The sequence below is a fragment of the Delphinus delphis genome, chromosome 8 (assembly GCF_949987515.2).
Source record: "Delphinus delphis chromosome 8, mDelDel1.2, whole genome shotgun sequence".
Classification (NCBI taxonomy): domain Eukaryota; kingdom Metazoa; phylum Chordata; class Mammalia; order Artiodactyla; family Delphinidae; genus Delphinus; species Delphinus delphis.
The window spans coordinates 27243082-27255487 of NC_082690.1; the positions used below are offsets into that span (position 1 = coordinate 27243082).

The window sequence follows — 12406 nt, forward strand, 5'->3', positions numbered from 1 at the left end:
TGCACTGATCAATGAAGCAGAAAATATGTAAATCTTAGGGGAAAATGAACCAGTCACTCTCTACTAAATGGAACTGGTATTTATTGCTGGAAAATGGAGTAAAATATATAAATATTTATAAAATTCTAAGAATAACCTAATACCTAAGTACTTTAAAGTGCTATTTTATCATAAGGCAAAATGAGGGGGAAAGGAAGCATTTCATTTTGTTTTTTCCTGCAAAATCCTCAATTCACACTGAAAGGATATTCTTGACATTCTACTTCGTTTTCTGAAGCCTGGCTGAAGTCCAGTGAACAGTGGTTTTAGTAACTCCATACTAATCAAATGTTAAGACAAATCAAACTTCTTGAGGCATAGTGTTCCATAGCTTTGTAACTTTATATGAGAAACATCTGCTTTCAGCTCTTATCAGGGAGATGATAAGATGATAAGATGATAAGATGGAGATTCAAGTCTGAAAGAGGTCCTTATCAAGTTTACAAAATGCTAGCACATCAGTTGTGCAAAGCCCAAGTGGTCTTCACCAAGATGTCTGAATCCAAAGAGTTTGTCTGATTCTCAATTTCCCTGCGATATTAACAAGTTCACTCAAAACTGAACTCTGATCACCTTATACATAAACCTTTCCATCATGGATATTTAACATCTACTTATATAAATTAAGTGGGATACATGATCTTAATGGTTTTTCTAGCCCTTTATTGGTATTGTATTTATGGAGGTTTTGAGCTTGTAAAGTCAACAAAGTGCTTCCACTGGTCTTTGAGATTTTCAGAACTCAAGGTGTTCAGCAATTTTCAAATTTTATTCATGCCAAGAGTGCCCCCAAATACAGTCAATTTATTTTCAAGAGTGGATAGAATGAACCTGATAACTCTGGCTTCTCTGTAGGTTTAATTTCTGTTTTAGAATTTAAAAGCTCAGCAGACATCTCTATATTCCTTTGAGGTTGCCATATTTGGTTTCCCTTTGACTCTATAGTGGAGGTTGTATGCATCCTCTGACTCCAAGTCTTTCCTGCCCAGGGAAAAGATGCTAGTTCCCATCAAAGTTTGTCCTGATGCCTATCTTCATACTTGTTACCTGGTATCCAGTTCCCATAATCTTTGTGTCCAGTCCCAAGGTCTTGCATTCCCTAAGAGTAAGCCTGGATTTCTGTTCCTTCCTACTTTGCTGGACTCAGCTCTTCCACCTGGACTTACAATACTTGTATTCCCTTGCCAATATGAACTTTGTGTTGTTGGTTTTTAGATCTCAACATCAGATTCCATGATCTAACAAATTCTGGTCCTGGCATGTCCTGGTTGCCCCATCCTGTCTTTCTACTCTTTCTTCCCAACCCAAGCCTGACACTGATACTCAGCGTTTAACTCTACAAACATTTGTAAACCAGGTTTGGAGTTTGTGATGGGAATGCCTCTCTACTCCCACCCCAGGAGAGGAAAGTATTTTATTACTAACATGCTTTAGAGTTGCCTGGCCAAGGTGATTTTAAAAAATATCAACTTTTATTGTTTCATTCTTTTAAAATTATACTCCTTATTGCCTGCACTTGGGATCACTGATCCCACTGTTTCCTTGGTACACTACTTCTCCATAAGAGAAATTAAGGGAGAAGATGCTAGCTAGTTTCTGACAAAAAGAGAGTATGGCAAATGGAAGAGTCCCTAACTTTTAAAGATGCAGCTTCTCAGAACTCTGAACTATTTGCGACTCAAGAGATGGGAGTGGAATTGGGTTATGTTGTCATAATGTTTTCCTTATCATTTGATAGTACAACTATAGTTACTGATCACGTAAAATAGTTTTGAAACAGTTTCCACTTTTGCTATTATTTGATCTTTGTCTAGATCTTTTTCCACAGCCTAAAACTTGTGGGAAAATTGGAGATTTTTAGAATCAGACAAGTGTCGGTTCAAATTCTGATTCAATAGCAATATTATCTGGATTATTTAACTTCTCTGAAATTTAGATTATTTATCTGAAAATGGAGATAATGTAACAAGTCCACATGTTAGTCATGGAGTATTAAATGAGATCATATTTTATTCTTTTCTAATAAGCACTGAGTACACTTTATGTACATACAAAAACATACAAAATAATCACATAATACATACACACTCCCATATGTCCAAATGTACCTATCTGAGAAAAAAATGACAACTAACATGTCCATTTACTACTATACACCAGGTGCTAATCTTAACTTTACAGTTTATAGAACGGGAGGGAAATTAAGAAAGTGTTAAAGGTGAAAAGGTGAGCGCTATAAGGAGTGTATTTAAGACAGCACTGGGAAACTGCAGCCTTGGCTGAATGCAATAAGAGGAGCATGGAGAAAGATTCATCATCCTCTTTACTTCTCCTCTATTTCAAACTAAAGGGCTTGGCAAAGACAAAAATATAAAATGAGGCAAAACTCACATTATGTTGCTTCAACATCCAATACTATTATTACTACATTTAGTTATTATTTATTATTATCTATATACAATTGACTTAAATAGTTAAAGTTACTTGTTCTTTATTTTATTTATTCTCTACCTCCTATAAAACCTGAGGAGCAAAATATTATATATTATGTTGACTATTTGCTGAATATTTGCTTTTCTAATTATGAGATCAAAATTATAATCCATGCTTCCTTCAATTTATCTTGTTCTTATTTAGCAGTCATACACCTGTAACATCTTGCCAGTCAAGCATTTTTAAAGACTAATTTTCTCAATGCTTGCAATATGCACAGTAAAATATACAGCATCTTCCTTAACCTCCTACTTTATAGGAAGCTTGATTATTTTAGCAGAACCTTCTTATTATGGCCTAATTTTGTTAAATTCTGTCATTATAATTCATCACTGCATCATATCCCTTATGATAGGAAAACATGAGATAAGATGATCAAGAGAAGGGCAACAAATAAATTTAGAGACTGGAGTCTTGTTGCATGTAACAGACTTTGAATGCCCCCTGTGAGGCCCTCTCTCTAGTTCTCTAGTTCTTTTTTCTTAACATTCAGCTTTACTTGGTTTCCTTTCACTTTTCTAACATAAAACAAAAGTGAGTTATCCCTTATTTATCTCTGTGGTATAATTATTCCACCAAAAATTCTACACATACTTTAAATCCAACAAAATACTTATGAATTTTATAAAATCAGCAGATTTATAATCCTTAAAAAATTCTGTCATCTTTGGGATTTTTTCAATAGCAATTAAAATTTTAGCAAATAGTTCTTGGTATAAAATAGCACTCTGTAAATATTCTAGAAAATAAGCTGGAAAGATTACAATAATTAGAAACCTTAAATTAGGCTGGTCAGATCGAGAATTTCTAAATTATATACCTCTAATGTAGTTATCATAATGTATTGATACTTCATTTTATCCTAAACAAGGGTAATATTCTCTTTATTTGTCCTTCCGTCTCTCTGGCCATATCATTAATCTGGCTTCAGCACATATTGTGTTTCCCGGTCTGGATCCCCCAGATTCAACCTCCATAAGCCTGAGTAAACATCAAAGCCACCATATACACCTATCATACCAGATACATATACACACTAGTATTGGAGATACATTAAAAATACCTGGCTCTGTTGATGGTTTCCTTTGTTGTGCAAAATATTTTAAGTTTAATCAGGTCCCATTTGTTTATTTTTTGCTTTTGTTAACATTAGGAGATAGATCCCCAAAAATATTGCTGAAATTTCTGTCAAAGAATGTTCTGCCTATGTTTTCCTCTAGGAGTTTTATAGTATCCAGCCTTACATTTAGGTCCTTAATCCATTTTGAGTTAATTTTTGTATATGGTGTTAGAGAATGTTCTAATTTCATTCTTTTACAAGTAACTGTCCATTTTTCCCAGCACGACTTATTGAAGAGAATATATTTTCTCCATTGTATATCCTTGCTTCCTCTGTCACAGATTAATTGACTAAAACTGTGTGAATTTACTTCGGGGTTCTCTGTTATGTTCCACTGATCTATGTGTCTGTTTTTGTGCCAGTACCATATGGTTTTGATGACTGTAGCTTTGTAGTATAGTCTGAAGTCAGCTATGGAGTTGTTTCTTCTAGCTCCATTTTTCTTTCTCAAGATTGTTTTGGCTATTTGTGGTCTTTTGTGTTTCCACATAAATTTTAAAATTATTTGTTCTAGTTCTGTAAAAAATGTCATTGGTGTTTTGATAGGGATTGCATTAAATCTATAGATTGCCTGATGTAGTATGGTCCTTTTAACAATATTGATTCTTCCAATCCAATAACACAGTATATCTTTCCATCTGTTTGTGTCATCCTCAATATCTTTCATCTGTGTCTTATAGTTTTCCGAGTACAGGACTTTTACCTCCTTAGGTAGGTTTATTCCTAGGTATTTTATTCTTTTTGATGCGATGGTAAATGGAAGTTTCTTTAATTTCTCTTTCTGATATTTTGTTGTTAGTGTATAGCATGCAACAGATTTCTGTATATTGACTTTGTATCCTGTAACTTTACCAAATTCATTGATGAGCTCTAGTAGTTTTCTGGTGACATCTTTAGGTTTTTTATTTATAGTATCATGACATCTGCAAACAGTGACAGTTTTGCTTCTTCTTTTCCAATTTGGATTCTTTTTATTTTCTTTTCTTCTTATGATTGTCATGTCTAGGACTTCCCAAACTATGTTGAATAAAAGTGGTGAGAGTGAACATCTTTGTCTTGTTCCTGATCTTAGAGGAAATGCTTTCATCTTTTCACCATTGAGTATAATGTACGACGTTAGTTGTTGGGTTTTCATATATGGCCTTTTACATGTTAAGGTATGTTCTCTCCATGCCAATCTTCTGAACACAGAAGATATTTGCAAATGATATGACCAATAAGGGGTTAAAATCCAACACATATAAACAGCTTATAAAACTCAACATCAAAAACACAAACAACCTGATTAAAAATGGGCAGAAGAACTGAATAGACATTTTTCCAAAGAGGAAATGCAGATGACCAACAGGCACATGAAAAGATGCTCAATATTGCTAATCATAAGAGAAATGCAAATCAAACCCACAACAAGATATCACCTCACACAGGTCAGAATGGCTATCATCAAAAAGAAAACAAATAACAAATGTTAGCAAGGATGTGAAGAAAAGGGAACCCTCTTACACTGTTGGTGGGAAAGTAAATTGGTGCAGCCACTGTGCGGGTAAATTGGTGCAGCAGTAACCAGTTTTGAGGTTGCTCAAAAAACAAAATACAGAACTACAAAATGATCCAGCAATTCCACACCTGGGTATATATCATAAAGAAACAAAAAGAGTAATTCAAAAAGATTCTTGCACCCCAAAGTTGCTAGCAACATTATTTACAATTGCCAAGGAATGGAAGCAACCTAAGCGTCCATCAACAGATGAATGGATAAAGATGTGGTATATGTAGACAACAGAATACTACTCAGCCATAAAAAGAATGAAATTTTGCCATTTGTAGCAACATGGATGGACTTAGAGAGCATTATGCTAAGTGAAATAAGTCAGACAGAGAAAGACAAATACTGTATGATATCACTTACATATGGAATCTAAAAAATACAACAAACTAGTGAATAAAACAAAAAAGAAGCAGACATCACAGATATAGAGAACAAACTAGTTGTTACCAATGGGGAGAGTGAACAGAGGAGCGGCAAAATTGGGATGGGGTAAAAAAAGGGGTACTGTGGTACTGTATAAAATCATATGTATGAAACTTTTGAAAACTGTAAAGCGCTATAGGATTTAAAGGATCGTACATTCAATTAAAAAAACAAATTAAAAAAACACACCTGGCTCTGGTATCATTTTACCTTATAATTTATTGCTAAAATTTCATAAGAAAGTTCAGTTTAAGAGAATCTGTGAACCTAACTGTTTTGTTTACTTTTCAATATATATATGAAATATGGAAAGCAGAGTCTTGAGTACCTGAGAATGAGTAGATCCATTCTGTAATTTAAAACATGCTGATAATTATTTATAACTATATGAACCTTATCAGTTTAATAAAATATAGGAAAATTTGAAGTCATTCAGTATATTCCCACAGATTTTCTTTTTCTGTGAGGTATCCTAGCTTATCTCCAGGGAAGGAAGACTTGATGTCTGTAAAATGAACTGTATTTTTAAAACTTGAAATTGTTTTTGTACCCTCAGAAGATATCACATTTTTTCTTTTCTCAAAGCCAAACTGATACTTATATTTAAATCAGGGATTTCCATGTTTTGCCAGAAAAGAATCTATTTTTCATGCTCATTTAGTTGCACAGACTTAGAGCCACAAAAACATATGACTACTTTAGCTGAAGGAAACTAACACTGCAAATCAATGATTTAGAAGGAAGTGATTGTGGTTGCAGAGCTTGGTGCAATAGTGCCCAAAGTCTGGAGAATTCTCTGGTGGTCCAGTGGTTAAGACTCCATGCTATCACTGTCATGCAGGTTCAATCCCTGGTCAGGGAACTATGATCCCACAAGCAGGGTGGCCAAAAAAAATAGTGCCCAAAGTCTGAAGGAAAAAGAGTGCTGGAAATTCAGGACAATCTGCTCTCTCTTCTGGAATTGACAGTGATAGACTCATCATGTCTCTGGTTTAGGACCAGACATTTGGCTGCCTATGCCATAAATTACATAAAAATAAACTATAAGGAAGTTAAATATAATTTATAAAAACTCTTATTTTGTATAACAAAGCAAATCCTCATACATATGTCACACTGAGGGTTTACCACTCAGAAGAGGCTTTCTAAAATATTTAACACTGGTTGTATATCATACATAATGGAACTAGTGAACATCTTTCCATAAAGGAGATACACCTAAATGAAAACACCCTCTGGATCATAATATGAAACTAAAATGTGAAACAGATTCTTTCTGAATCTGTTTATGTGTAGATCATACTATGAAAGAAGTAGAAGTCTAGATGATTAGTAAAGAAGAAAAAAAAATCTAAAATTCACTAGTTTGTTTGTACTAAAAGTAATTGCTGTCCTCCATATTAAAAACAAAAAGCCATGCACCCTGACATTTTGCAATCCATGTGAAATTTTATGTAAAGTTACAGTTATTCAATACATAGACATGAAGCTGAATCACTCAAAATATTACTATAATTTTAATAAGAAATTAATAAGGAGTTTGCCAAATTAGACTAACATATGATGACTTGTATACATTTTCAAAACTCTTCCATTAAGTAGCTTGGAAAATTAAGGTGCTTACAACTAAAAACCATTGGTTATTTGGATAATAGCTAGAATATTTACATGTATTCTTTCAGAATTAGAGGGACCTCAATTAATTGACAGTGAAGAGCAAAATACCGATTAACCATGATTTAACTCACAATGCAATGCATGTTTTAACATAAATTGCTGTTTCCTTTTAACTGCCAATATAAAACTTTTACTTTATATCATAATCCTACTCTTTAGGAAAAACTAATTATATGGTTAAAAGTTGCCTAGATTTCAGCAAGTTTATTTATTTATTTTTGATAATAATGAATTTAGAGTACTAGTTCTATAGAATTTTTCCTTACTGAGCAATATCATGATTCACAGTTAGTTTATCAATAGTATAAATCAACTCATAATGAAAGTTTACTCATAGAGCAGAAATACTTGTATTCTGTATAAATACTGATATTTCTAAATTAAAATTATCCACAATTTACTATCAAGTTTCAAAAGAGAAATAGATTGTATGCTTGTAATTTAATGAAGATGACAATTTACTACTAAAAAGTATTTATATATAAGTAACTAAACCCCATTACCTTATAAATATCCAAAAATCCACATTGGTGGTCAAATCTTGTGTACAGTTCATTCAGCATGCTGATTACTTGCATGGGGGTACACTGGGCACATATGGCTGTGAAGCCAACAATGTCTGAAAAGAGCATGGTGACATCATCAAACTTTCTGGCTTGCACTTGCTGCCCTTGCCACAATTGCTGGGCTACATCACCAGGGAAAATAGAATATAGAAGATCCACTGTTTTTTTTTTCTCTTCTTCTAGGGCCTGGTGAGTTCTTTCTAAAGTTGCTTTTAATTTATCCATCCTCTTCTTCAAGCCATCTTGGGCCTTTGCCTGCTCACCAACCAAAATTACATCTCGGGTAGCATCATGGATAGGGATGTCCGAGAGATGCAGCCCTCGTCCCATGAGTTCATCCAACTTGTCCACACATGGAGAACCCAAGAATAAAATAGAATTTGATTCTGAGACATGGATCATTTGTCCTTTAACTTCCATCACCTGCAAAATTAACACAGAATTTTGATCAGCACTATTCACATAGTAGGTTCACAAAAATTAATTTATTGTCTGATGGAGAGGAAGAATAAGAAATTAGCTCTATTGAATTTCTGCATCCATACAGGCAAATTTAAATGTGATTTATGGCCAATATAAGTTATGATTCTAAATAGAAACATTTGTTATTATTTCCCACTTGGTCACTTTCTTAACACAATGGAAAGGAAGGAAGATCAATGAGAAATGAAACAGCAAAACATTTTCAGTCAAAATGAAATTGCACCCAGGTACATCATGAAACTGGTTCATGAGCCAGTTCAAAAACTTTCAACCTGCTTAGTAATAGTAGAATTAGGATAAATCCATCTGTCAATATAACTGCCTTTAACTGTCATTAAAATAATACTCAGAAAATAAGTTCAGGAGACTAAATGAATACAAATAATTGTTTAGCCTTATGTAAGTCATTTTTCACCAGCTGTAGTCCTATGAAAATATATTAGATTTTGCACTGACTAGATTAGTTGACAATTCATTTGTTCTTAAAAATAAAAAATTATACTAGATGTCATTAAGCCAGCCAGTATTACCAGAAAATAACAATCAACTAGCATGTTCAATATAAGCTAAAAATAGCCCTCCAAGTTGGGACAGTATTAAAGGAATTCAGTTAATAAGATAAAGAATCTGAAGATGTAGTAATTTAAATCTATCCCTCCTTTCTGTACTATTTGACTGGAGAATTTGAGAACTGATGTTTAATGAAAAATTTCATGAACACTGGTTTATGCTATTTTAGCTTGGTTCCCCAAGGAACACTCAGAGGGGATAAGCATCAGTAGGGAAGGAAGGAAGACTTAGGATATGGTTATGCAAATATAGTTATTTGGGTTAGGATAAGATATTTCAGCACATCTGGAGAGGAAGCTAGTTGTAATTACCTGGAGAGAACAGCCTATAAGTAGACCAACTGAGACTGTGCAACAGTTTTATCTATGTCACTTTCCCCAACTACATGGAATGTGTTCAATACATTTATTTTCTTTTGTTCTTCATAGCATGATGTAGTTAGGCTAGTTGATGAAATTGGAGGCATAGAACAAATATGGGGTAAAACTAAAGAGATTTGGATTTGTAAGCCTGCAAATGTTTTACTTTGTTCCCCCTGCACCATTTACCAAGATCTAGTCTACATAAGGAAATAAAATTGAATCCTTGCTTCATGTTATATCTTTAATGAAATGAAATATTCACTTTTTTATATAAAGATTCTGCAAGTGTTCAGTATTTCAGCATTTTTTACATAATAATCTCATTTATTCATTGAAGTGTTTATTGAGTGTTTGCTATTTACTAGTACTTCTCTGGATGATAAACATAAAAAGATAAAACAAGTTTCCTCTTTTCAAAGTTAGCACAGTATGGAAGGGAGAGCCAAATCTATATAGCCCATAGAATAGAATGAAGAAGACCCTTCAATTCCCAATTTAAGGTGGGCTCTCAAAAGACTACAGGCTATAGTTTGAATACAAAGAAAGTAATTATCCTGAAAAGTATTTCCAGATTATTACATATATGCCTGATATGCTTTTTTGGGGGAGGGGTTTGTTAGTGATATATACTTGTTAGAATATTAAAGGTGTAATAAAGAAGATACACATAATGTATAACCTCATAGTTTAACAATTAGTACTTTAATTTTTTTTCTTATGATTTAAGGCAAACCTCTGATATTCATAGATTTAGACCTCCATCTGGTCTCTCCCTTTTTTCTCGGATTTCTTTCTAATTATTTTCTTTTCCTTCTACATCTTACTTTCTTCTCTCTTCTCCTCTTTGTTCTTTGACCTTACTTTTTTTTTTTTTTCCCAATATGCTATCTTCATTCAGTCTTTATCTCTCCTGCTTGACTGGTTTTCTTTCTCATCACTGGTTTCTTTCATCTTCCTCACTGGTGTTTCCTTTTTCTTTTTCTTTCTCTTTTTTCTCTATGTATTAATCTCCACATTTACCATCACAAATGGACCTTTTCCTTTTCCACCTTTGCTTTCACCTCCCTTTTTATTTTAAATATGAAATCAGTATATGTATACAGGCATAAACAATATTATACATTATTTGCTATGTGTAATAAATAAGAGTGTTTTTCTTTAACTTACAAAGAAGCTGAATGCAATATGTTATATTCCACCTCAAAAAAACAAAACATATTCTTGATTTATATATGGCATTAGTTCATTTTTTGAAGTCTCTGAATCAGCAGAGCCTGAGAGAATAAAATAATCGATTACTTCTTACATAACAGAAAAAAAAATTCATGAAAGAGAAACCACAATATACACGGTATATAACTTAATTTTAGAATATTTTTCATCAGTGAATTTTTTCCTTATTTATAATTGGGCAAATATCACTGGAGCATTTGTGTCTCTGTCATAAATGCAGGTTTAGCCTAATTGGAAAATAATATAAATTAGTATTCTTGAATTGTTTTTGCTTTATTATAATTATAAATTCAGATATTCACCATGATTGCATTTATTGATTTAGCAGTATGCACAACTATTATAGGAACTATGTATTTTTATGTGGAGGAGATAAATTTGTGAACAACTACATTAAATTAAAACATCCCCTTAAGGTTTTATTGCATTCTAAATTATATTAAAGGGCTTCCCTGGTGGTGCAGTGGTTGAGAGTCCGCCTGCCGATGCGGGGGACACGGGTTCGTGCCCTGGTCCAGGAGGATCCCATATGCCACGGAGCGGCTGGGCCCATGGGCCATGGCTGCTGGGCCTGCACGTCCGGAGCCTGTGCTCCACAGCGGGAGAGACCGCAGTGGTGAGAGGCCCGCATACCACACACACACACAAAAATTATATTAAAGTTTTAATAAAATAGCATAAGGCATAATGAAAATAAACTGTCTTTAAATCTATCAGATTTCATAAATTGGTAAGCATAATACAGGGGAATGGGCTAAAAATTAGAATGGAGCTGACAGAGAATAGAATCAGCGAGGATAGTTCCATAGAATTTACTCAATCTGAACAAGGAAAATAGACTGAAAAAAATAAACAGAGCTTCAGGGACCTGTAGCAAAATAACAAAAAATCCAATATTCATATCATGGGAGTCCTAGAAGCATTTGAAGTAATAATGGCTGAAAGTGTCTCAAATCTGATAGAAGATATAAATGCTCAGAATCAACAAGCTATGTGAATATCTAGTAGGATAAAACCAAAGAAATCAATCTCAAGACATATTATAATTAAATTTTGAAAACTAAATTCAAAGAAAATATCTTGAAAACAGTCACAGAGAAAAGATGTACTACTTGTAGGGAACACTAATTTGAATGGCAGTTGATTTCTCATCTGAAACTATGGAGGTCAAAAGAAAGCAGTACATTTTTTTAGATACTGAAAGAAAAGAAGTGTCAATTGCAAATTCTATGTCTGGGGTAACTACTCTTGAAAAATGAAGGGGGAATAAAGACATTGTCAATTGAAGGAAAGCTAAAAGTCTTTGTCCTAACAGAACAGCTAAAGAAAGATCTTAAAATTGAATGAAATAAGAGAAATAATGTTCTAAGGAGAATCAGGAAGGGAGAAAAGAAAAGGATGGAAAGACTAAAAATACTGGTAAATACAATATTATCCTTCTCCTCATAAGCTGTCTAAATCACATGTGATGATTGCAACAAAAATTATAACACTAATGATTCTCATTACAAGTGTCCTCCTTATAAGAGAAAAGCAGAGGGAGATTACACACACACACACACACACACACACACACACACGCACGCACAAAGACAGTGTGAAAAAGACAAAGATTGGAGTGATGCAATCACAAACCAAGAAATACCAAGGCATGCCAGTAGGCACCAGAAGCTAGAAAGGTCAAGAAACCTATTCTCCTCCAGATCCTGTGGAAAGAGCAAGGAGCTATCCACACTTTGATTTTAGATTCTGACCTCTAGGGCTGTGAAAGAATAAATTTCTGTTGTCTTACACTACCCAGTTTGTGGTTATTTGTTACAGTAGCCACAGGAAACTGATACAGATCAGAACAACAAACTCAACAAATAAGATCTAATTGAGAGATATAGGG

The 12406-nt window shown here is 33.7% G+C and overlaps 1 protein-coding gene across 2 annotated transcripts in view; it reads right to left on the reverse strand.

Moving 5' to 3' along the window:
* GUCY1A2 (guanylate cyclase 1 soluble subunit alpha 2) overlaps positions 1–12406 on the reverse strand; it is a 430852-nt gene that overhangs the window by 212982 nt on the left and 205464 nt on the right. Inside the window, exon 5 of one of the 2 annotated variants that reach the window (XM_060018019.1) lies at positions 7805–8290. The exons of the other annotated variant lie outside the window; for it this stretch is intronic. Coding sequence (XP_059874002.1) covers positions 7805–8290 — 486 coding nt within the window. The remainder of the gene's footprint in view (positions 1–7804; positions 8291–12406) is intronic. 2 annotated transcript variants of the gene reach the window in all.